The sequence below is a fragment of the Hippopotamus amphibius genome, chromosome X, assembly GCF_030028045.1.
Source record: "Hippopotamus amphibius kiboko isolate mHipAmp2 chromosome X, mHipAmp2.hap2, whole genome shotgun sequence".
NCBI classification, from domain to species: Eukaryota; Metazoa; Chordata; class Mammalia; order Artiodactyla; family Hippopotamidae; genus Hippopotamus; species Hippopotamus amphibius.
In genome coordinates this window covers 42,676,697-42,703,120 of record NC_080203.1, presented here as the reverse complement: position 1 = coordinate 42,703,120, position 26,424 = coordinate 42,676,697, and the positions used below count along the sequence as shown (strand labels likewise).

At 36.8% G+C, this 26,424-nt stretch overlaps 1 protein-coding gene and 1 pseudogene across 1 annotated transcript in view; both read left to right on the top strand.

The window, feature by feature from the left end:
- Positions 1-644: 644 nt before the first annotated feature.
- Positions 645-958, top strand: LOC130842427 (protein BRICK1-like; annotated as a pseudogene).
- Positions 959-8,084: 7,126 nt separating this feature from the next.
- Positions 8,085-26,424, top strand: part of RADX (RPA1 related single stranded DNA binding protein, X-linked) — a 62,778-nt gene continuing 44,438 nt past the window's right edge. The window contains exons 1-6 of the mRNA XM_057718979.1: positions 8,085-8,727; positions 17,647-17,789; positions 18,939-19,131; positions 25,681-25,789; positions 26,012-26,103; positions 26,211-26,333. Of these exons, the coding sequence (XP_057574962.1) occupies positions 8,085-8,727; positions 17,647-17,789; positions 18,939-19,131; positions 25,681-25,789; positions 26,012-26,103; positions 26,211-26,333 (1,303 nt within the window). The remainder of the gene's footprint in view (positions 8,728-17,646; positions 17,790-18,938; positions 19,132-25,680; positions 25,790-26,011; positions 26,104-26,210; positions 26,334-26,424) is intronic.

Genomic DNA, 26,424 nt, shown 5'->3' with positions numbered 1-26,424 from the left:
CCACGAAATATTAATACCATCTTCTCCTTTGACAAACACTAGTCTTGGGTATACACAAAGGAGAATTGATGGATCATATGGTATGCACGTGTTCAACTTTACAGCTAGTTGAACAAATTTACACTCCCACCAGGGGTTTATTGCTCGACAACCTTTACAACACTTGACATTCTTAGGCTTTTTATTTTGCCAAGCAAGCGGGTATATAATCATTCCTTCTGTAATTGCTTTTGTCCTCTTGAAGTTCCTGAGGAAGGATCCCTAAACGCTGCTGCTGAAGCTGTCCTTATTGCAGATGAAGTGGAGCACATTTTCTGTGAGTTCGAGGATCAGCAGAACATCGCTTAAGAGAAGCTATCAGAGATGATAACGATGCCTTAAATGAAGAGGTTCAATATTCCAAGATGAAGATGGCAAAGAATACAATGGGGAAAATGAATAAGGAGGAGGAGAAGGAAAAGCAGATTCTTCAAAGTACACATTCAAGAAAATTAAGATACAATCCAGGTCATCAAAGAAAATGTTTGTAAATCATATATCTGATAAGGGACTTGTATCTAGAACATGCAAAATATATAAAGGTCTCTTAGTACTCAATAATCAAGAGACAAATAACTAGATTTAAAAATAGGCAAAGGAGAGCCATGGCAGGACAAGAGGATCCGGTGCAGTGAGAGATTCACCAGGACTGGGCAAACCGGGAGTACATTGAGTTCATCACCAGCAGCATCAAGAAAATCGCAGACTTTCTCAACTCATTCGATATGTCTTGTCGCTCAAGACTTGCAACATTAAACGAGAAACTGACAGCTCTCGAAAGGAGAATAGAGTACATTGAAGCAAGGGTGACAAAAGGTGAGACCCTCACCTAGAATTGTGCCATGCTGCTGCTGGGAAGTTGCTTTTACAAAATGCAGACCCTCGTGGGAAAGGCCCCAGCAGTCTTCAGCTCCTTCCTCTCTCCTTAAAGAACAACAGGGCTGGAATGTTCCTGGTTGTGCAGTGGTTAAGAATCTGCCTGCCAATGCAGGGGACACAGGTTCGATCCCTAGCCCGGGAAGGTCCCACATGCCATGGAGTAACTAAGCCCGTGCGCCACAACTAATGAGCACATGTCTCACAACTACTGAAGCCTGTCCACCCTAGAACCTGCGCTCCACAACAAGAGAAGCCACTGCAATGAGAAGCCAGTGCACTGCAATGAAGAGTAGCCTCCGCTTGCCACAACTAGAGAAAGCCTGCAGGCTGCAATGAAGACCCAACGCAGCCCCTGTCAAAAAATAACAAATAAATAAATAAATAAAATAAAATAAAATAAAAAGCAGAAGTCAAATTATAAAAAAAAAAAAAAAACAGGGCTTATTCTTGTTTTTCTTTTTTTTCCACACATGTGGCCTTTGGGCTTTGCCATGCACACCTAGCAGTGTGATGTGGTGTGTGGGGAGGAGTCCAGGAGAACTCTTGGAAGCAACATTAGGCATTTTACCTCTTCGGTAATATTTTCTAGAACCACTTGTCAACATATTTGAGGCACTAAAAGCCAAAAGCCTGGGACTTTGTCAAGGTCCTCCCTACCTCTCTCTTTCTCTCTCTCTCTCTCAGCCTTTCCTTATAGCTCTCATTGCCTCTGCAGTGGTTCTGTAAATAGTCTTTGTCTCCTCCCCACCTTTGGCTGAGGGTGGGAAGCAGTCCTGGCTGAGGTGCCCTGGCGAGGTGGTTGCCAGAGGATGCTGTTGCTAGCCCACCAGTTTCTTGTCCTTCTGCGGAGGCCAAGGCCAGGCCCCCACTTGGCCTGAAAAGGGACATTTTCAGAGTTTTCTTTCTGTCATTTGGGGTGTCTTTACCTCTCATATTTCCCTAATAAACTCCTCACCTTTAATTGACTGCTGTGATTGTGGTGGAGAGAGGAGCTAGAGATGGGGCTCACCTATTCCACAGAAATCTGATGTGTGGGATTCTTATTCTAACAGAAAACTTTCAGATGTAGCTGTTTGATCAAAGCCTAGGTGGCTTGCCAGCTGGAGCCCCCATATTTGGACTTGGAGCTAATTCATCCTGGGATCATTTGGTCATTCAACAGACATTTACCAAGTACTTACTATGTAGGCACTTTATACTCAAATAAAATATAACAGTGTTGAGTCAGGGGAAAAAATTTAAAAAGAAATAAAAATAGGCAAAGGAAAAAGAAAAAAATTTAAGTAAAAAAAATAAAAATAAAGGATCTGAATTGACATTCCTCCAAAGAAGATATAAAAATGGCCAATAAGCACAATGAAAAGAAGCTAAAAATCATTAGTCGTTACAGAAATACAAATCAAAACCACAATGAGATATCACTTCACATCCACTAAGATAAAATAAGATAAACAAAGGTGGACAATAGCAAATGTTGGCAAGGTTGCAGAAAAATTGAAACTCTTGTATATTGCTGGCGGGAATGCAAAATAGCACAGCACTTTGGAATATAGTTTGACAGCTCCTCAAAAAGTTAAACATAGAATTGCCATATGAGGGACTTCCCTGGTGGCACAGCAGTTAAGAATCCGCCTGCCAATGCAGGGGACATGGGTTCAATCCCTGGTCCAGGAAGATCCCACATGCCTGGGAGCAACTAAGCCCGTGTGCCACAACTACGGAGCCTGTACTCTCAAGCCCGTGAGCCACAACTACTGAGCCCGAGTGCTGCAACTACTGAAGCCCACGTGCTTAGAGCCTGTGCTCCGCAACAAGAGAAGCCACTGCAGTGAGAAGCCTGTACACCACAACGAAGTGTAGCCCACGCTCACCGCAATTAGAGAAAGCCCCTGTGCAGCAATGAAGACCCAACACAGCCAAAAATAAATATATAAATAACAAAATTAAGTTTACAAAAAAGAAAAAAAAAGAATTGCCATATAAGCCATCAATTGCAGTCCTAGGTATCCATACCAGAGATTTGAGAACATAGGTCCGCACAAAATCTCATTCACCTAATATCACTGCAGCCTTACAAATAGTAGCAAAAAGTGAACACATCCCAAATGTCCATTAGCTGATGAACTGATGAACATAACGTGGTATATCCATTAAAAATGAAAGTCATCAAACAAAAAAAAAAATAAATGAAGTATGCTATAACATGGATGAAACTTAAATGAAGGTACTTAGACACAATGTACATTTCCATTTATATGAAATGTCTAGAATAGGCAAATCCATAGTGACAGAAAGTAGATTACCAGTTGCCAGCGGCTGAGGCAGGGAGTTGGAATCAGGGGTGGCTGCTAGTTTATATAGAGCTCCTCTATGGCATGATAAAACGTTCTAAAATTAGATTGTGGCAATGGTTGTACAACTCTTTAAGTATACTAAAAGCAATCGAATTCCCCACTTTAGATGAATGAATTGTGTGTTTTGTGAATTATATTTCAATAAAGTTGTTATTTTAATAATAAACTAACACAAACATCTTCAGATAAATAGCTTACTGAGAACCAACTTTCTGACCCAGCTCTATTTCATGTAAGGCAACCCAGCATACACACTGGCGTTTGGATTTCGAAAATGTCATCAAATTCTAGCCACACATTTCGACAAACAAAAATTCTTGAGAGGAGGAATATAAACATTGAAGCATGCTAAATACATGACGTTAGGATGACCAATGAAGATAAATGGGAATAAATTAATCTGTAGAATACTGAGAGTTTACGGGCAGTCCCCCTTTAATAATCAGAGAAACAGAGAACTAATAAATGGAAAATGACCAAATCCACATTCTAAAATCCAAGTCTCCTACAGATACATAATATTGAGACTCAGAAGAAAAGCTAACACACAGATATTTATGAAAAATAGTAGGATTTGAACGAACAGAAGAGAAGGGAGGACAGCAGCAATCATTTATTGTGCATCTAATATGCGCTCAGGATAAACAAAGGAATGCAGACAAATATGAACATTTGTTTGAGATACTGAGGGGCAAGGGAGTCTAAAACCATTGTTATGGTGAGCCTGTGTTAGAGACTTCTGTTTAGACACATTCGACAAATAAATCAAAACAGCTTTGCCATCTGATAGAAAGGTAACACAGGAACATCCCTGATTCCAATGAGGTAGGGGGTATTATAATCTGTGCAGATACATCCTTGTACATAGAGGCAATTTAGTTAATAAAATCATCAAAAGCAGCATTCAAAGGGAAAGATACTGGAAAGGGCAGCATTGAACTGGAGGTTGTAGTTCTTAGGTTGCCAGGCAGCCACCCTGAGGCCCTCTTTTGTTACCGTGGTGATGTTTGGAGAGCTTACCTAAATACTCTTTGAAATAGCATCTGAACTCTACACATCCTTTCAGCACCAATTAGTCATGACACTTGTTTTTCATCCTCCCCCCACATCTTTACCCATACTGTCATCATCTTAGGAATTTGATGAACCTACAAGAGTATCTCCAATGCCCAATGCACACGGCCAGGGAATGATGCTGATTTATCTACCCAAGGCAAATGAATGAAAGAATAGTTAAATGAATGAGAAGATCAAACAAGATTATTCAAATAAAAATAACCAAAATAACCAGGACAAGATTATTCAATAAAAATCGATATATTGAGGAGATAATCCAGGATCTGTGCAACTTTATGACACGGAAAGGACATTGGCTTGATAAGCAGGAGTCTTGGCTAATAGCTCTGATGCTCTGTCACTTACCACTGTGTGATCTTGGTAACATGAGTCCCGTTTTCTGGCCCTCAGTTTCTTCATTTGTAATAAAAGAGGCTTGAACTATAGCAACCGTTTTTTTAAATTTTCTGGTCACAGTCTATAGTTAGAAAAACATTTTACATCATGACCCAGTATAACACATATACATACCAACATATCTGAAACAAAAATTTTATGAAGCAATCCTTACCGTGACTATGTGTGAGGCACTCTGACATTTTCTTTTCTAAACTTTTTCATATTTTTAGTTGCTGGTTGTGACCCAATAAATTGACTTTATGACCTCGTAAACGCCTCACAGCCCACAGTTTGAAGAACACTGAACTAGTTAGCGGGTGTCTAATGGCTCCCTGTTGTTCTAGCATTCTATGATCTTATGTTATGCCTGTATCTTCTTTTTAGAATAATAATAATTGCTAGCATTTACTAAACTCAGTATGTGCCAAACACAGTTTTAAGCACTTTATGAACTAACAATTTTTCAACAACTGTGAATACATTCATTAGTCCAATTTTAAAGAAGAGGAAAATCAATGTGGCAGATATCTGGACTAAATTTAGTGGACTACCAACGTAAACTTCATGTTGTATTTAAAGTGTTTTTAATATCTCAGAACATCATCATTTCATGAAATATAAGTAGTATAGCGCCTGCTTTTACTATTTTAAACTCTGGAGAACACTATAACAAATTGTCCAGATCTGGGGGGAGAGAAAAAAATCAATAAGCTGAATGATACTTATTACTGGCTCTAAAAGTCATTTCTCTTAGTTACTCTATTACTGTGTAATTAATCCAAAAACAGGTGCTTATAATGCCTTCAGAGAACACTCTTACAGAGGTGTGATAACTACTTAGGTAGACACCTTAATTCTTTAGGAAGATGCATTATCAGCAGATTGTATTCTCATAGTTAGTGTACAACTTTATTATGTGTAGTATTTTTAAAACAAACATGGGTGCTATTTCTTCCCAATTCCAGTAATATTCAACTACTGAGCACCACGGCCAATATTCATCTTTTATGAACTAGACTCGGAATATAATGATACAATACTGTTGTGTATAAATTCCAGTGAGTATACAGTTTGGGCGGGGGGTGATGGAACAGATTTGAAAGATTTAAAACCAGTTCTTCCTGGATAAACAACAGAGATAGTTGATATTTAATGACTCCTGCAGTAAATCCAATAAAAACCCATAATTCTATTTATTCATTTAATAATTACTATGGAGCACCTGCTATTTGCTAGAATACTGATTTTATCTCTGGAGATGCAGCAGCAAACATAACACAGTACCTACACTCAGGGAGCTTACTTATTTTGTTTTGCAAGTTTGGATTTTTATTTATTATATTTGTTTGCAGAGAGGCACACATATATATATTCCCTTTGGTGGAGAGGCAGTGGGAATTACATGTTTCATTTATTTAAAATATTTGAGTGCCTTTTACGTATAGCAGTAGTGAAAGAACTACAGGAAACAACAAAAAATCAATTTCTACTCTCAAAAGGCTTACAGTCTAGCTAAATTAGTGGCTCCTAACAAGGGGTAATTTTGCCCCCCCCCCGGGACATTTGTCAATGTCTAGAGATATTTTTGGTTGTTACAATTGGAAGGGAAGAGTAGTGTTACCAGCATCTAGTGGGTAGAGGCCAGACACTCAAGAAATACATGTAGAATTACTGAATTACTCAGCCATAAAAAGGAATGAAATGGAGCTATATGTAATGAGGTGGATAGACCTAGAGTCTGTCATACAGAGTGAAATAAGCTAGAGAGAGAAAAACAAATACCATATGCTAACTCATATATACGGAATCTAAAAACAAACAAACAAACCGTACTGATGAACCCAGTGACAGGACAAGAATAAGGATGCAGATGCAGAGAATGGGCTGGAGGACACAGAGTTGGAGGGGCGGTGGGCAAAGGGGAAGCTGGGACAAAGTGAGAGAGTAGCATAGACATATATATACTACCAGCTGTAAAATAGATAGCTAGTGGGAAGTCGGTGTATAACAAAGGGAGATCAACTCGATGATGGGTGATGCCTTGGAGGGCCAGGACAGGGAGGGTGGGGGGGAGTCATGGGAGGGAGGGCATTTGAGGATATATGTATAAATACAGCTGATTCACTTCAGTGTACCTCAAAAGCTGGTACAAGAGTGTAAAGCAATTATATTCCAATAAAGAGCTTTAAAAAAAAGAAATATATGTAGAATTACTGAATTAATTAAATATTAATAATGGCAGTGAGAAGAAGCTTAAGTAAAGGAGCCTGATTACTGTTATCCATAACAGCCTAGAACAGTGCCTGCCTCATGATAGCAACTTCATAAATAGTGAATAAAAAATGATGAAATAGACAGCCAGGGGAAATTAACCAAAACATGCCTATTTCTATCTTTGAAAAGTATTCTTAGGACAATTACTATTTTCTGTGTATACTGGCACATCTGGGTACATAGAATAAATGTTTATTTTTAATTCTGACTATTCTTATCAGCTTTTTCACATTACATTCATTCTGTATACAATCCTTATAGTTTAGAAATGCAGCTTCTGAAATTCTATATCCTACCTGTATGTTAAGCCAGGTATTGTATAAAACAGCAGCATATTTTAAGAAGTGTGATCTAAAGGCAGCTCTTCACCAGGGCAGTTCTATAATTTTCTGTCTTCATTTGCACTTAACCACGAATTTACCCACCCTGCACTCAGGGAGCCACTACAATTACGCGAATGCTGATAACAATAACAACTAACGTTTATGGAGGACTTTTTGCGCTAGGAACTGTCCTGAAGGCTGTGCACACATCTAGTTTTGTTCATACAACAGGAGACCCATATGATCACATTCACGTATGTTAAACACCTCTAATTTACTTTCCGTTGCTGGCCCAAGGCCAAAACCCCCGAACCCCAAAGCTCTGACTACTTGCATCCCGCTTCCAGCCAAGGTCTCTTTTCCATTGCCTCTCTGCACCCTCCTTTCTACAAGAGTCGCGAGGGCTCCTCCCCCTCTCTCTTGCTACTTTGCTTTGGAAACCATAGCGACCGATGCTTTTCCCGCTTCTCCTATCCTGGCAATCCCGCGGGCACTAGGTTAGAGAACCCGCTACGTAATCACGTGTGTGACTGACTAGTAACGGTGCCCGGAAGTTGGAAGCACGCCAAGCGAGGGGCGGGGCCAGAGAGGTGGCGCGCGCACGCCTAACGGTTTTCTAGCTTCTGGGCGGGGCGGAGACTTACCGGTCCTCAGGGGCAGAGTAGCGTTTGTCGCCGGAGCGCGGGCTTTTTTATTCTCTCAGCCTCAGACCGGGTAAACTAGCTTTTGGGAGCGAAGAGGGTAAAGCAGGCACCCCGCAATGTCTGGTGAGTTAGGGCAGCCGCAGGCCACCCCGTCACATGCTGGGGTCGATCTGCCGAACCCTGAGAGAAATCGGGTCGGGGTCCCAGGAGGTGTGATCCGAAGGGTCGGTACCCCCGGGCGCAGGTCCTGGATCCAAAAGGTCCTTGAGCAAATAACGGATTCACCTCGCCAGTGGGTCACCCCGTCGAAGGTGGTGCCTGTCGTTGTTTTGGCTGTTCAGAGGTACCTATTAGAGGAGGAGCCAAGCGGCATGGGTCCTAAACCTCCGCTTTACTGCTATGATGTGACGATCTCGGACGGGGTGTACCAGGAGAAGTGCTACCTGGACCCCAGCCTGAATTCTCTCGTATATAAAAATATTCTCAGAGTTGGCATAGAAATGAGAATTTCCAGAGTCTCGTGTATTTACAACGAGAAAAGAGTAGGCCAGGGGATCCTGTGCATAGATAACGTCCACTGTGGAGAGTCCTTGGACTCTATTTCTGTAGAAACTCCCTTTAGAAATAGTGCGCACCAGGAGATCCCGGAGAGGCCTTTAAGGGGTGGAAAGAGTCATTACCTGGCCCTGTGGAATAACGAAGATCCATATGGAGACATCTGGATAACCAACAAGGAACCTGAGGAACACAATTTTAACGGTAAGTAATTGGAGGATTGGAGGGAACGACGGAGGGGTAAAGTTTTCGGGAGCTTGCTTTAATGGAAAAGGAAACGAAGGTGCTTTGGTATTGTTAATTATAAGCCGGTAGTGGTAAGAGACGAGTTTTGATGGAGGACGGAGGGATGCTCGCATAATGACATTTGCACAGCTCGCGTCTTCCTTTGATTGTAAAAGTGGCCATTCAGGAAGTGTCTGAATATATCTTAAATTTAATCTGTCGAAGGTAGTGATGTTGTGGCCAGTGTTCCTCGTGTGTTAGTTATACCTTTGACTACAGTGGAATTTATCATAGTTTTATTCCCATTCCAGTCGTGGAAGTAGTACTTTCTGTGTTGGTTGGAAGGTGTGTAGATTTGAATTCGGCATAAAAGTTGTAAATATTTGTGGGTTTTGCCGGTTTTAACTTTCAAAAAAGGATGTTCCGTGATTTATTCCTTAATAATTCACATTTAATGAGACGCAGTTTTTTATACCTTTGAGTGTAGCAGTTATGTAAATATCGTTTTTTGAATGTGTGATTTTTTTGAATGTGTGATTTTGTAGGAAAGCTTGGAATGCTCATTTTTATTTTTCTTATTACTTACCGCGAACAAAACTAATCGGGGAAGTTCAGTTTTTCTGTTTCAGAAGTAGGAAGTTAACCTGATAATGCTAGCTCGTCCGTCATCAGCAGCTGCTCTAAAATATATTTTTATCTATAAGAGATGGAAGTAAGGGGAATGATAGCACTATAGGCATGTACGTGTATGGAATGGGGAAGAAATAAAGAGCAAAAAATAAAATTAAGGCGAAAGTACTGGAGCGGGAAAGATAATTTTCTACATTTACTGCTTTTCAGGTTTTTTTTTTTTTGAACATTGCAGTCAATGCTAGATCGTAGATAATCTTATTATGACGTGTAACAGCAACAAACTTGAAATTGAAAAGATAACTGGGACGAAAATATGCAATTAAAGTCCAGTTATAAGGAAAAGAAGATGGCTGTGGGAATATGTCGCTAAGGATGATTTAAATAACTTAAACTTTAAAAGCAAGATATTCATTTCAGGGATGAAATAATGGAATGGATTTTTATCTCAAGCATGGAATAAGGCAGTAGTGCGTTACTCTTCTGTTGATTATTTTTAGTTTTGGAATTGCATGTACAAATGAAAAATTGGTGCTCTAGAAGAATTGAGGGGAATGATGGTAAAAATATATTTCATTTTTCTGAAATATGAACGTAATATCAATTCATTATTGAAACCACATTTTTATTACAAAAGGCGATGTCCCTGTGCAAAAAAAAAAAAAAAATCCAAACTTTGTGTTTAAAAATATATTGTATTAAGAGTGTAAGACCCAAGTACAGTAAAGTATTGATGACAAAATCTAGAAGTGGGTATATTGGTGTTCTTTCAGGTTTGCTGTATGTTTGAAATTTTTAATAAAATGGGTGGAATAAAAGACCCTTTTTACCTCCTCGTATGCCTTCAGCTTTCCTCTCAAAATGGGAAAAAATGAATTATATTACATTGCATGATTTGTTATTTCCACTTCTCTCAAGCATATTTTTATACACTTTTCCATAGTGTGGATGCACCATGATTTATATAATCACACCCATGTTAATGGGTAATTTATAATTTTAGGCAGTTATTGGTTTTTCAGTTTTAGATCCAGTGCTGAACATCATTAGGATATATCTGTATTTGTTCACTATGTTCAAATATTTCTGTTGAATGGATGGCTTCCTAGAAGTGAAACTGCTGGGTTAAAGAGTATTTGAATTTTTTATTTAAATGGATATTGGCAAAGCAGCTTCTGAAAAGGTTGTACTAATTTACATTCCCACCAACATATATGAGTGCCCATTTCCCCATTTTGTACTATTATTTTTTTGGGGGGGTACACCAAGTTCAATCATCTGTTTTTATACACATACCCCGGAATTCCCTCCCTCCCTCGACTCCCCCCCCCCCACCCTCCCCGTCCCAGTCCTCTAAGGCATCATCCATCCTCGAGTTGAACTCCCATGTTATACAGCAACTTCCCACTGGCTATCTGTTTTACAGTTGGTAGTATATATATGTCTATGCTACTCTCTCACTTCGTCTCAGCTTCCCCTTAAACCACTTTTGTTTCTACTTGGTCATGTTTGTTATTGTTATATCTGTATATTCAAGTGAATTTGGTCCATAAGTTTTATTTTTTTGGAGAGTACTATTTCAGTTCAATTTTGATATCAGGTTAATTAATGTTAGTCTAGTAGGATGAGTTAGGAAGCTTACCTGTTTTTCTGTACTTACAGAAATCATATGTTTATTGAGGGTTTGATAGAATTTACCCTTAAAACGATTTGAACCTGGGACCTTGGGCTGGGATTGGGAGTTGGCAGAATGATTCCTTTTCAACTTTTTGAAAAAGTAGTAAAACCAATAATGCTTCTTTTGAGTGCATTTTTTAAAAAATTTTATTTATTTATTATTTTTTGGGGGGTACACCAAGTTCAATCATCTGTTTTTATACACATATCCCCGTATTCCCTCCCTCCCTCGATTCCCCCCACCCTCCCCGTCCCAGTCCTCTAAGGCATCTTCCATCCTCGAGTTGAACTCCCTTTGTTATACAGCAACTTCCCACTGGCTATTTTACAGTTGGTAGTATATATATGTCTATGCTACTCTCTCACTTCTTCCCAGCTTCCCCTTCACCCCCCGCCCCCCCAAAACCTCGAGTTCTCCAGTCCATTCTCTGCATCTGTGTCCTTGCTCTTGTCTTGTCACTGAGTTCATCAGTACCATTTTTAGATTCCATATATGTGAGTTAGCATACAATATTTGTCTTTCTCTTTTTGACTTACTTCACTCTGTATGACAGACTCTAGGTCTATCCACCTCATTACATATAGCTCCATCTCATCCCTTTTTATAGCTGAGTAATATTCCATTGTATATATATGCCACATCTTCTTTATCCATTCATTTGTTGATGGGCATTTAGGTTGCTTCCATGTCCTGGCTATTGTAAATAGTGCTGCAGTAAACATTATGGTACATGTTTCTTTTGGGATTATGGTTTTCTTTGGGTACATGCCCAGTAGTGGGATTACTGGATCATATGGTAGTTCTAGTTTTAGTTTTTTAAGGAACCTCCAAACTGTTTTCCATAGTGGCTGTACCAACTTACATTCCCACCAACAGTGCAGGAGAGTTCCCTTCTCTCCACACCCTCTCCAACATTTGTTGTTTCCAGATTTTGTGATGATGGCCATTCTGACTGGTGTGAGGTGACACCTCATTGTGGCTTTGACTTGCATTTCTCTGATGATGAGTGATGTTGAGCATCTTTTCATGTGTTTGTTGGCCATCTGTATGTCTTCTTTGGAGAAATGTCTATTTAAGTCTTCCGCCCATTTGTGGATTGGGTTATTTGCTTTTTTGGTGTGAAGCTGCATGAGCTGCTTGTGTATTTTGGAGGTTAATCCTTTGTGCGTTGTTTCATAGGCAACTATTTTTTCCCATTCTGAGGGTTGCCTTCTAGTCTTGTTTATGGTTTCTTTCACTGTGCAAAAGCTTTTAAGTTTCATGAGGTCCCATTTGTTTATTCTTGATTTTCTTTCCACAATTCTAGGAGGTGGGTCAAAAAGGATCTTGCTTTGATTGAGTGCATTTTTGAAAGTTGATATTTCACTAGGAAATCTCATTTAACCTAGATCTTAAAGTTGTACTTAGTAGTCTACATGCTTAAATCTCTATCTTGTCAGTTATATCCCCTGATACATTGGTAATTTTGTGTCACCTTTTTTCATAATCTGCCTTGCCAGAGGTTTGTCTACTTTCTTGGTATTTGAAAATAAGAAAAGACTTTTAGCATTACTAATTAAGGAGTCTGTATTGGGGAGATGTTTCTACTTTATTTCTGCTGTCCTCTTTAAGTCTTTTTACTTCCTTTGTTTTTTGTTTTGTTTTGTTTGTACTACTTTCTTGAGTTGAATGCTTGTTTCATATATTTCCTTTTTTATTCCTTCCAAAGCTTTAACAATTCTGAAATTTCCCGTGAGTACTGCTTTGGTTGTATCCCCCAGGTTTTGAAGTATAGATTTCGTTATTACTCATTACTCATACTCTATATTTTATGATTTTAAATTTGAGTTCCTCTTTACCAACAAAAGTTTAGAAAAAGCTTACTTATCAGATATGAAGTTCCTTATTATACCAAATTTTTAAACTTTAATTAAAATATTCCATATCATTTTTAAGCTCTTTATTGCTTTACACTGTTGTGCCAGTTTTTGCTGTACAACAAAGTGAATCAGCTGTATTTATACATATATCCCCTCCCTCCCGTGGCTCCTTCCCACCCTCCCTATCCCACCCCTCTAAAGTCATCACCAGTCATCGAGTTGATCTCCCTGTGTCATGCAGCAGCTTCCCACTAGCTATCTATTTTGCATTTGGTAGTGTATATATGACAGTGCTACTCTCTCACTTCGTTCCAGCTTCCCCTTCGCCTAGTGTCCTCAAGTCCGTTCTCTACATCTGCATCTTAATTCTTGCCCTGTCACTTGGTTCATCAGTACCATTTTTTTAGATTCCATATATATGAGTTAGCATACGGTAGTTGTTTTTCTCTTTCTAGCTTACTTCGCTCTGTATGACAGACTCTAGGTCCATCCACCTCACTACAAATAACTCAATTTCATTCCTTTTTATGGCTGAGTAATATTCCATTGTATAATATGTGCCACATTTTCTTTATCCATTCATCTGTTGATGGGCATTTAGGTTGCTTCCATGTCCTGGCTAGTGTAAATAGTGCTGCAGTGAGCACTGTGGTACATGTTTCTTTTTGGCATATCCTTATTTTTAAATCTATTTTATTTGCCTATTTCTTTGAGAGGAATATTGGCTTCTCTTTGTGATGGTGGTTTTGTTCTTTTCTCAACATCTAAGTTTTCAATTTAGATGTTTTAATGTGTAAAGTTTCATAACTTGTTAATATCTTAGTGGATTTTACTCTATCAATATAGAATTTATCTCTTAGTCTTTTTTTTTTTTTTTTTTTGGCTGCAGCATGCAGGATCTTATTTCCCTGACCAGGGATCGAACCTGTGCCGCCTACATTGGGAGCAAAGAGTCTTAACCACTGGACTACCAAGGAAGTCCCTCTTAGTTCCTTTTTTGTTTTGAATTTTTTTAATACATCTTTATTGGAGTATAACTGCTTTACAGTGTTGTGTTAGTTTCTGCTGTACAACAAAGTGAATCAGCTATATGTATACATATATCCCCATATCCCCTCCCTCTTGAGTCTCCCTCCCACCCACCCCCCCCACCCCTTCCCATCCCTCTAGGTTGTCATATAGCATTGAGCTGATCTCCTGGTGCTATGAAGCAGCTTCCCACTAGCTATTTTATGTTTGCTAGTGTGTATATGTCGATGCTACTTTCTCTCCTTGAATTATATATTGTCTGATAGTGCTGTTTACTACTTCCACTGTCTTTTAGTTAGCATTTAGGGGAATGATTCTCAAACATGAGTGGGCATCCATATCACCTCAGAAGTGGGCCCTGTCACCAGTTTCTGATTCAGTACATCTGCCCTAGAATTTACATTTCTAACACATTGACGCTACTGGTGCAAAGGCCACACTCTGATAACCACTGGCCTAGTGTATGTATCTTTGTTCATCACTTTATTTCCCCTTTCTTTCTATAGCCAGTATTTTGCTTTTTGACCCAAACCAATTATTTTTCTTTCAAGAGGTGAATTTAATCCAATTAAACTTAATGTAATTAATGATGTTTGTACCTGTTCTTGCAGTCCTACTTTGCCATGCTTTTTTTTTTTACCATTTTTTTTACTTTTGCAAGATTAAAAATTTTTTTTTCTTCTAGAGCTTTAGAAGTAATATGTTTTTATTCTCTTTAATGTTTTAACAAAATTATTTGAACTTACATTTTATGTCAATCTGCAGAATTGTTTAAAATTTGTAATATTCTCCTCCTGAACAAGACAAGATATTTAGGACTATGCTTGATCATGATGCAGTTTGGCATACTAATACATTGGATTTGAAAGTATTTGATTTAGGATTTTTGCCATCATAAATGTTTTGGGTTTATATGAGGGTGAGTCAAAAATTATCCGCACTCCAGTTACATTAAAACTTCTATAAATTCTACAGCCAGAGTGCGGATAATTCTTCACTCACCCTCATTGTTTTCTTTTTTGTACTATTTCTGTCATGTAATTTTTCAGGATTTATCTAAGTTTATAAAATGAATTGGTACAGTTTCTATATTGTACTGTGCTCTAGGCAACTTATAGTTAAAAGAAAGCTATTCTATGAAGATTGTTAGAAACCATATGAACCTGGTGCAGTTTGGGGAGGTCATTATTTGTGAACTATTTCATTTTCTTCCATGGTTATTGACCTATTCCATTGTTCTTCTGTTCCTTAGGGCAACAATATTGGTAATTCATATTTTTCCAGAAGATTATCTATTTCACTGGTATTTTCACGTTTGTGATACATAATCATATATAATCTTTAAAACGATTTCCTCTATGTTTATAGTTGATCACATTCCAGACGTTATTTTTTGTTCACTTTCGTCATGATTGCACTTATTAAAGTTTTACCTTTTTATTAATTTTTCCAGGGTATTGGATTTACCAGTTATACTGTTTTCTAATTCATTAGTTTTAGCTTTTCTCTTTATTCCTTCCTTAGATTTATTCTTTTGCATCAGTTTTCAATATATGGCCCAAGGACCCCTAGGTGTTTCCCCAAGACCTTTTCAGGGGATTCAAAATGTTAGAAGTATTTTCATAATAATAGTATTAAGGCTTTATTTATATTTTTTTGCTCTCCTTCTCTCAGAAGTATAGAGTGGAGTTTTCCAGAGGGTACATGTCATGTGTCATTGAAACAGACTGAATTAAATGTCAAAGAAAATATGATTTATCCACCTGTCTTATACTAAGCAAGTTAGACACTAAAGAGATTTGCAAAAATGTAAAACAATGCTGCTCTTCCCACTACATTTTTGGATTCAGAAAATAAAGTCATTTTTCAAAAATATGCCTTTTTATTATATATTAACAGGTTTATTATTGTTGTTTTAAAGGAATTAATGAATATTTTTATTTATTAGTTTTACTTTACAATATGGTAAGACAATAATATGGTAAATATTGATAAATATTACCCACATAAACAAAAACTTTTTGAGGTCTTCAATAATTTTTGAGACTGTAAAGGGGTCCTGAGACCACAAATTTTGAGAAACACTATTGCATTACTTACTAACTTTTTTATATTGAATATATAGCTTATTATTTTCATTCTTTCTTTTGATAATGAACCCACTTATTTCTATGAATTTACACGGATTCCTCATTGTCTGTGTAATGTTTTTTTAGAGTAGATTCTATTAAGGTAATGAGTTTTTTTGTTGTTTTGTTTTGGGGTATTTTTTTCAGGGGCAGGGGGTTACCCAATCTGGGAACGTGTTAACCAGGCAGGTGTCTGATCATAGCTAACTGTCTGGACTCAATTGTAGCAGAAACAGTGGCTCTTACAACTTTGGTTTTATAAAACCATGTAGCTCTGGGATTTATGCCAGCTGGTAAAGGAGGTGTATGTGCCTTCATTGATGAAGAGTGTTACACGTATATTCTAGATAATTCAGAGGTGATCTACAATTTGTTTGACCATAATAAAAAGAAAATCACTTAATTATGTCAGATCAAATATTAGGATCTGTGATCCTGGATTTGTAATGTATTGGGAGAACCTAGAGGGGAATTTACACAAGATATCCTAATACTGAAAGTAGTGGCGGGGGAGGGTATTAATGGTACAGTTCTAATTATAAAAGGCCATTTAAACTCTTACTGAAAAGAAAATACAAGAGTGGTTTTCATGCCAAAGTTGAGTAGGTGTTACATTATATAAATAAAAATGGAAGTGAAGGATGCCTTAAAGAAATAAATATTGGAACAAATACAAATTCAGATTTTAAAAGTTGGGACTGTGGGCTTTGAGAGAGCGAAATGTGGAGAAAATTGCAGATGGAACCCCTCTTAACCCAAGGAAGAGTAAAATTAGAAATGCAAATTAATTTTTTAAAGATGGTGAATAGCTTTTAAGCAGTTTTGGCACTTGCCAGCAGGCTTGGAGATGAAAACATTTCAAAGTAAATTATATGGCATATGAGAAGGTAATATGTGCTATAAAGAAAAATAAAATGGGATGGGGAATAAGTAAGGGGATCAGTTTTCTATAGGGTGGTCAGGGCTAACATCACTGAGAAAGACATCTTTGAGCAAAACTTGAAGGAAAAGAGAAAGTCACTCGGGAATCTAAGAGGAAGACATTTCCAGACCCAGGGAATGGCAAGTACAAAGGCCCTGTTACAGAACCATGTCTGGAATGTTTGGGAAAGATCGAACTTATACATATGAGACTAAGGTAAGGGCAGTAAAGAAATATATCATGAAACAATTTTATAAATTAAACATATAAGTGTTTAGTAGTGGGAAAATATTCCGTGGCATTGAGTTTTTTCTTAAAGGAGGTAAGTTTCAATCCATGTCTTCCAGGAAGTAATTACAGTTTGACAAGATAGAGGGCATTCTAGATGGAACATTCCATCTAGGTGTGTTAGTTAACATAGGTATTTACCTATATTCCAGTCACATAGTAAGTCATGTATATTTTTTAGCTATGATTATAAGGGATAATGTTTATTACTAGGTTTTATATATGAGAAGTATATAGACTGGCTTAGCTGGCTAGAAGGAGTTGCTTTGGGTATGATCTGGCTACCATTTTTAACCAATAAGATAGAATTTTGAAATTAGCATGACAGGTTAAGTAGGATTTTTTTTCTTTTTTGTATTCTAGATACCAAAATAATTTCACTTTCTAACCTTGAAATGACCTGGTCTAGCAGAAGGAGTTTTCCTGCATTGCTTGTGAGAATCTTGCAGAAATCAAAACTGCGATACTATGGAAAACCTGATAGAAAGATGATTGAGCCATACCAGGTATAAGTAGTGATAAAATATTATATGTTAATTTAGCAGTCATAAATTACAATTTACAGACCTCTTTATTAGGGTAATTTATGTTTAAATAACATTTTATAAGTTCAACTTAATTTAAAAATGAACATAAATATATATTTCAAGATATTTTTCTGTGTAGTTTCTTATACAAAAAGGGATTCTTTCTGCATTAGTGCCCTTTAGTTCCCTTAATCCAGCTGGTCTCCTTTTTCTGTATCTTCAACTTTTTCTTCTTTACTGTGCTTTCTACACCAGCATATAAATATAGTCTAGTCTTCCACTTTAAAAAAGGAAAAAAACTCCTTTGACATCAAGACTCCTGTATTCTCTTTCTCCTTCTCTTCAGGCAAGCTCCTTGAACAAGTAGTCTACACTAGATGTTTTCACTTTCTTGCCTCCCTTTTATTTCTCAAACAATTAGTTTGGCTTTTTTCTTCAGTTGGTCACTCACTAGAGATCTTCTAATTGTCAAAGCTATCTGACATTTTTCTGTTATCTTGACTCTCTGTGCCATATGATGCTGATTACTGTCCAGTTTTTTTTAAACTTAACATTTTAGTGTATTTCCACATGTTATCAAGAATTATTTTAGGTGCCTTATTAAGCTTTTATAATAAAAATTATATATACTTATAGGGAATTTGAAAAATGCATAAAGATATATAAAGCTGATAAATAATATCAACCAAAATCTTACCACTCAGAGAGAACCACTGTTAATATTAGTGTGTTCTATTCCCCTTTTTTGTATGTATATATGATATATATATCATATATATACACATATCTGTGATATCATATGTATGTCATATATACCACATCTATGCATATATGTATGCCTGTCATATATTACATATACCTATGTCATATATCATAGTAAATTATCTTACAAAATGGGAAGCATATTGTACATAAAATTTTATATCATTTAAGATTTTCTTAAGTATTTTCTCATATTGCTAAAAATTCTTCATTCACAACTTTTCATCATTACAGTCTGTCATATTATATCATAAATTATTCAGTGATTCTCCTATAGTTTTGCTTCCTCATTCTTAAAAATAAAATTTGAACACCCTGTAGATAAAAATAACAAATATGCATGTACTTTTACCCTTTTTATTTTAGACCTTTTTGGAAGTCGCTGACAGTTCAGGCACAGTGTCAGTGATTTTGTGGAATGCCCTGTGTCCTGAGTGGTATAAAAGTTTGCATGTTGGTTTAGTTCTTCTGCTTCAAGATTATTCTGTTAAAAAGAGTTATTCATTGAGGATGCAGCCACTCCCTGTGGATCCACAGATCAAACTAATTTCTACAATGAGTTGAGTATTCAATGAATTTGTTATTTTATTGCTATTTTGTTTGTATAAATTTGCAAAGTACCATATCAGTCAAAAGTGCTTAAAGATTACTGAAGCTAGGAAGCTGCTGCATGACAGGGAGATCAACTTGATGATTAATGACTTAGAGGGGTGTGAGAGGGAGGGTGGGAAGGAGTCTTGGGAGGGAGGGGATATGGGGATATATGTATAAATACAGTTGATTCACTTTGTTGTACAGCAGAAACTGGCACAAGAGTGTAAAGCAATTACACTCCACTAAAGAACTTAAAAAAAAAACATGGCATTTACTTTTAAAAAAAAAAAGATGAGATAGAATGATATGTGTCAAGAGGTGATATACAAAGAGCCCCAAGCACACCTTAAGTAGAGACAAAATGGAACAAAAACTCCAAGGTACAGAATATTTGTGTGAAAGAACAAAAGAGGGTGCAGTTATACATATTTTTTTCTGGAAAAATTAACCAGAAACTTCTGGTTTCTGTTCTGTACTTTTTCAGCTTTTTACCAGGTACAAACATTACTTTTAGTTTTTTTTAATTTTTTTTTTTTGACTGTGCCACACGACTTGTGGGATCTTAGGTCCCCACGCAGGGATCAGACCCATGTCCCCTGCAGTGGAAGCACAGAATCTTAACCACTGGACCACCAGGGAAGTCCCCAAACATTACTTTTAAAATTCCTTTTAAAAATCATCATGATAGTAAAAAATTGGGGGAACTCTAACATTGAAGGTATAGAGGAGGAGGAGGACTCAGTGCAAGGGGAGGTGGAGAAGGAATGACTGAGGAGACAGGAGAGTGATGTGGAAGTCTAGGGAGGAAGGAACTTCTCAGGGGCAGTCAGCAATGCCAGATGCTGCCTAGAGAGCCAGGTTAAATAAGATGAGGAAAGAAAAGTTTCATTGGTTTTGTCCGTTAGTAGGTAATTGATCATTCCAAGAGCAGTTTCTGTGAGATGGTGTGGGGAACTGCAGTGGATTGTGACTGGAGAGTGAGGAAGAGGACATGGGCTATAGGTGAGCATTTCAGGGCACAGCTGGAGGGAGTTGAGGGAGAGGTTTGGGTTTGTTTGATTTTTTTTAAGATGGGTGATTCTTGTATTTATATGCTTAAAGGCGATTGTCAATGGAGAGAGCAATAAATCCTGGCACTACTGTTTAAATAAATCATTTGGGAAGGGAAAAAAAATTACTGAAGCTATTAGAACCTGACAAACCTTTAAATTCCTTTATCCATAAAAATTTTTGAGCAGTCACTTAATATGTTTATTTATTATTGCATTTATTAAGAAAAATCATCTGAGATATTTATTGTTGATTAATGAATGAGTGCCACTTGGGATGTACTTATTTTTCTTTCATTTTTTATATTAAAATATTAAATTAATGACGAATATAATTTTTTGTTACTACTAGGTGCTATTTAAAAGGGCTTTTGTCAGCATTGTATTTTTTAATAATTTCAAACACATAGAAATTGAAAGAATAGTATAAAGAACTCCCACATACCCTTCACACAGGTTCAACTATTGATAACATTGCTTTATCATTCCTCCACTATATATATCACCTCTGAACCCTTTGAGAGTAAGTGGCAGCCATCATACATACCCCTTTACCTCTAAACACTTCAGTAATATTTCACTCTCTATTTCCTAAGAAGAAGAACATTCTATTACATAATTACAGTATAGTTATCAAAACTTAAATTTAAAAGTGGTATAATACTGTTATATAACCTATGGTCAACATTCAAATGTTGCCAATTGCTGCAATCTTGAAAGGGCTCTTCTAGTATTGAAATCACAATATTGACATCTTGGCATCATCCTAAATATTTTGAGAGCATTAGAATTAATATATTAAGTGATTGCTTTAAGATGTGGATATGATTTTTTTTTTGCACTTCCATTTTTCAAAATTGTAGGACACATTACTCAACAGTTTTAAACATTGTTTTTGGCTTGTCATGTTTTATACTGGACCTGTATTTCTGTGTATTCTAAACTCCCTAGCTGACCCATTAAGCTGAATTATGTAAAGAATGTTCAGATAATGTAGGCTTTGTTCACTGTTTACTGAACTATGTATTTAGGAAAATCTCATATGATTCTCTATTTTTTTATAAATGTATTTATTTATGTATTTATTTATTGGCTGCATTGGGTGTTCGTTGCATGTGGGTTTTCTCTAGTTGTAGCAAGCGGGGGCTACTCTTCATTGCGGTGCTCAGGTTTCTCATTGCAGTGGCTTCTCTTGTTGCAGAGCATAGGCTCTAGGCGCACAGGCTTCAGTAGTTGTGGCTCACGGGCTCTAGAACGCAGGCTCAGTAGTTGTGGCACATGGGCTTAGTTGCTCCGAGGCATGTGGGATCTTCCCCGACCAGGGCTCGAACCTGTGTGCCCTGCATTGGCAGGCAGATTCTTTTTTTTTCCCCCTCAGTCACTGCATTTATTTATTTATTTATTTATTTATTATTTATTTATTTATTTAAGTATAGTGTTTTTTTAGCTCTTTTTCGGAATATAATTGCCTTACACTGTTGTGCCAGTTTTTGCTGTACAACAAAGTGAATCAGCTGCATCCCTGCATTGGCAGGCGGATTCTTAACCACTGCGCCACCAGGGAGGTCCCTGATTCTCTATTAAAGTCTTTTTTTCTAAATAAATGTTGCTTTTTTTGGGGGGGGGGTTAAATTTATTTTATTATTTTATTTATTTATTTTTGGCTGCGTTGGATCTTTGTTGCTGCACACAGGCTTTCTCTAGTTGCAGTGAGCAGGGGCTCCTCTTTGTTGCAGTGCTCAGGTTTCTCATTGCAGTGGCTTCTCTTGTTGTGGAGCATGGCTTCTAGGTGCACGGGCTTCAGAAGTTGCGGCACATGGGCTCAGTAGTTGCGGCACATGGGCTTAGTTGCTCCGCAGCATGTGGGATTTTCCCCGCCCAGGGATCGAACCCGTGTTCCTTGCATTGGCAGGCAGATTCTTAGCCACTGTGCCACCAGGGAAGCCCCTCTCTATTAAAATCTTAAGCATTTGGTAGATATCAGTCTTACTAGATGGGCAAGTCATTACTCAGATAGTTTGGTACAACTAGTCCATAATCTCATTACTGTTTATTATGGGAGAAATTAAACTCATGTTGCTATTGAGACTTAATTAAGAAAATGTGTAGTAAAAGTTGGCAAGGGGAAGCTAATTCAAAACGGGTATTATTGTGTCTGCCAATTTATAAATTCTTAGTCACAACCAAGCATCTCCAAGTGACAAAATTGCTCTAGTAAAAATTGAGACATTCTTTGTCAGTAACAGATAAGGTGACTTTGCTGATGTCACATAATAAATCACTGGCATAGTGAAAATTGAAACCTAGTTTTCCTGATACCTAACCTAGTGTTCTTACTAAATACAGTGTTTTCTGGTATAAAGAAAATTAATTTCAATCCCAGTTTTTATGTGGCTGTGGGCAAATCTAGAAATGTGTCTGTACTAATAGCTGCTTCTAAAGCTTAAAACATATGGAAACTGGGACAGTAGACAGCATGTGACCAATAGATAAACAGCCATTAGAACGTAGCAGTGGCACTGAATTGAGCTCTATGCTACCTCTGCTACATAGAATTATAGGGCCAGATTTTCATAATGGAAACTCCCTTTTTAGGATATGAGAAGCTATTTACACTTTCAAGTGAATAATTGCAAATACAGAAGTCATTTTTAAAGTGAGAGCCTTGATGAGAATATATTGAAAATGTGCCCTTTTAGTCTTTAGAACAGTTTTACTTATCAGTGTTATCATCAGTCTCTGTTATCCCATACCTTTTTGATAAGTAATAGGACATTTTCCCTCTTTATCGGGGGTCAGCAAGCTATTTCTATAAAGAACCAGATAGTAAATATTATAGGCTGTGCAGGCAGTATAGTCTCCTTCACAACTCAGCTCTGCCTTTGTAGAGTGAAAGCAGCCAGATAATATGTAAACGGATGGGCATAACTGTGTTACAGTAAAACTTTATTTGCAAAACACAAGCAGCCATCTACAGGCCACAGTTTGCCAAGTCTACGTGTGTAAGTAGATCTCAATACTGGCTGTACATTAGTATCGCTTGGGGAGCTTTAAAGAATCACAAGCACCCCATCCTCAGATTCTGAATTGATTACTCTGAGAAGAGGACCAAGACGTTGGTGTGTCTCTAAAACTCCTCAGGTGATTCTAATGTACAGCCAGGGTTGAAAACTATTGATATATGATCTTTAAAAATCTCAATATGATTAATAATCTTTTGAAGGGAAAAAAAGTTCTGTAAACCATGCTAGGCACAAGGGACACAAAGATAAGTAATACAGAATTCTACCCTTAAAATTAGTCTAACAGGGTAACAGATATGTAAGATGAACAAATTACAGTAAAATGAAAGACTACTGACAGTAAACAGTAAGAAAAAAGAATGAATGGAAGGGGAGAGGAAATGAACAGAAATGTAGTTGAGGAAAGAATGAGTGGTCTGGAGAGTAGGAGAATGGGTTGAATTGGAGAAAGTGTAAGTGAAGGTTAGGAATAATAACAGGGTAGTTTAAATGTTATGAGAGGATAAATGAGAAAGGTTCGTAGTTGGGGCCAGCTTGGTCAGTACGGGAATAAGGATCTGTGATACCATCACTGCCTTCTAGGTGTTGATGTTGGAAATCAAATTATTGGGGTAATTTAGCTTGGTTTATTTTTTCATACTTACACATATACTTCCAAGTTATACAAACTAAGATGTAATTTTAAAAAAACTAAAGAAATGGAAGCTTATAAAGATGAAAATTCTATTGTAAAAAAAAAGGACGCATTCTTTGCTGGTAATGTATGGCTATGTATATTGCCATTTTGTATATCATTCTGTCCCTTATACAAAATAGTATTCAGCTGGAATACACAAATAATAAACCTTTTAAAGTCTTGAGATTTTCAGACTGTGTGACGTAATACATATTGAGATAATAGCATCAAGTGTTTTTGGTTTGGGGCAAAGGAGGCTTTTTTTTTTAAGCTCTTTATTGGAATATAATTGCTTTACACTCTTGTACCAGCTTTTGAGGTCCACCAAAGTGAATCAGCTGTATTTATACATATATCCCCATATCCCCTCCCTCCCACGAAAAGGAAGCTTTTAATTCATTCGAAATCCCAGCATTTTAGAGCTGGGAGGGACCTTGAATATAACTAACTATGGCTATGAAAGTGCTTTGTAAAATGCAAACTGTTTCCTAGGTACAAGGTAATACCATGTAATACAAGCTTTCCTCACTCATATATGAAAAGGTCAAAGTGAATTTTGTAGTCACATGGATGGTAATAGGCAAAATGAGAAAGCAGTTATCTTCATCCTGGTTTTAATCTTTGTTTGCTACATAGCAAATTCTTAGAAAAATATTATTGGCATTAAAGAAATAGAAAGCCCAGATAGTTCTATAACTATTAAAGAAATTGAATCAGAGGTTTAAAAGCATCCCATAAAGAAAATACCAGGCAGGTACCATTTTACAGGCAAATTCTATCAAACATTCAAGGAATGTATCATTCCAAAACTATTCCAGAGAATAGAATAAGAGGGCATACTCTCTAACTCATTCTTTGCTACCAATATAACTTTGATAATCAAAACCAAACAAGAATATTATGAATGAGGAAAATTATAGGCTAGCTTCAGCTATGAACATACATACAGATATTCAAAATTGAAGACTAACAAACTGAATTCAGTTATGTGTAAAGAATTATCATACACTGTGACTCAGTTGCATTGTTCTCCAGCAATGCAAAGTTGGTTTTACATAGGAAAATCTATATGTCACTCACATTAACAGATTAAAGAAGGTCATCCTAATAGAGGCCCAAAAGGCATTTGCTAAAATTTTACACACATTTATAAATTTTAAAAAGAAAATAGCAAGAAAAGGAACCTTCCATAACTGATAAAGGATGTTTGCAAAGGGTTAGTCTCACGTGTATAAGTTCAGTTTTTCCCAAACATTCCAGACATGGTCCTGTAACAGGGCCTTTGCACTTGCTGTTCCCTGGGTAGTGTTTCAACACCCTGGAACATTATTCAGCAGTAGAAATGAGAAAAAAAAATTGCTACATGCAGCTGCATAAATGAATTTTAGGACTATAATGTTAAGTGAAAAAAAGTAGCCCTAGAATACTGCATGATGGTATTATTCCATTCATTTAAAGTTCAAAAACAAAGAAATACAAACAGTATACTATTTGGGCAAAAACACTTAAGCGATTAAAAAAAAAAACCTCTTTTTTAAATTAAGTATATGATGAAACAAAATTTAAGGTATGGTTAACTTTTAGTGGGGAGATTAGATGTGATAATGTCGAAATAGGTAGAAGAAAGCTGTTGATAATGATCTAGTTCTTAGGTTTAGTGGTGGGCTCAAAAGTGTTCAATCAATTTTTTGCTGTGTGATTTGTACATGTGTATATTATTTTATACGTGTTAAATATCATATTAAGGTAATGTATTTGTTTTTCAGAAATCTCCCTGAATGTTCGAGATCCTCCAGCTAATATAATTATCATTCCAGAAAAGCAGGTGAAACCAGAATGGAGATTGCCAAAATTAAATAACTGTTTTATCACAAGGTAAAATAGCTTCTCGTAAAATATCTCAAATATTAATTTTCAGTGTTAGTCACTGAAGCAATGTACTGTAATTTGCTCAGAATCTACCCAAAATTATGCTGTAGCAATTAGATAGATGTGCATTTTCAAAGTCATATTTATAGAATGCTTTTTTGCTGTTTAAAAATATAATATTTAATAATTTAGTAATTAATAATAATTTAATAATTTTGCCATTTTTAGATCAGAACTGGATACTTTGCCAGAAAATCATATCTGTGATGTTATTGGCACCTTACTTTTTGTAGGAAGGGTCCAGCGGTCAAAAAAGAAGGGTAAGCTTTTGATATTGAAAGTCATAAAACGTATATCAGTGAATGCTTCTGTGTTCATATGTGCATAATCAATTACCTTCATTTATTCTGATATTCTATCCATATAGAAAGCCGTGAAGATTTTCGGTCGTATCGCTGGATTCACCTTGCTGATGGGACTTCAGAACAACCATTTATAGTGGAACTGTTTTCAACATCTCAGCCAGAAATCTTTGAAAATATTTACCCAAGTACTCAGTTTTTTTTTATCATTTTATATTTGGAAGTGTGGGCATTAACTTAAAAAAATGGTAGAGTATACTGACTTACAGAATGCCATGA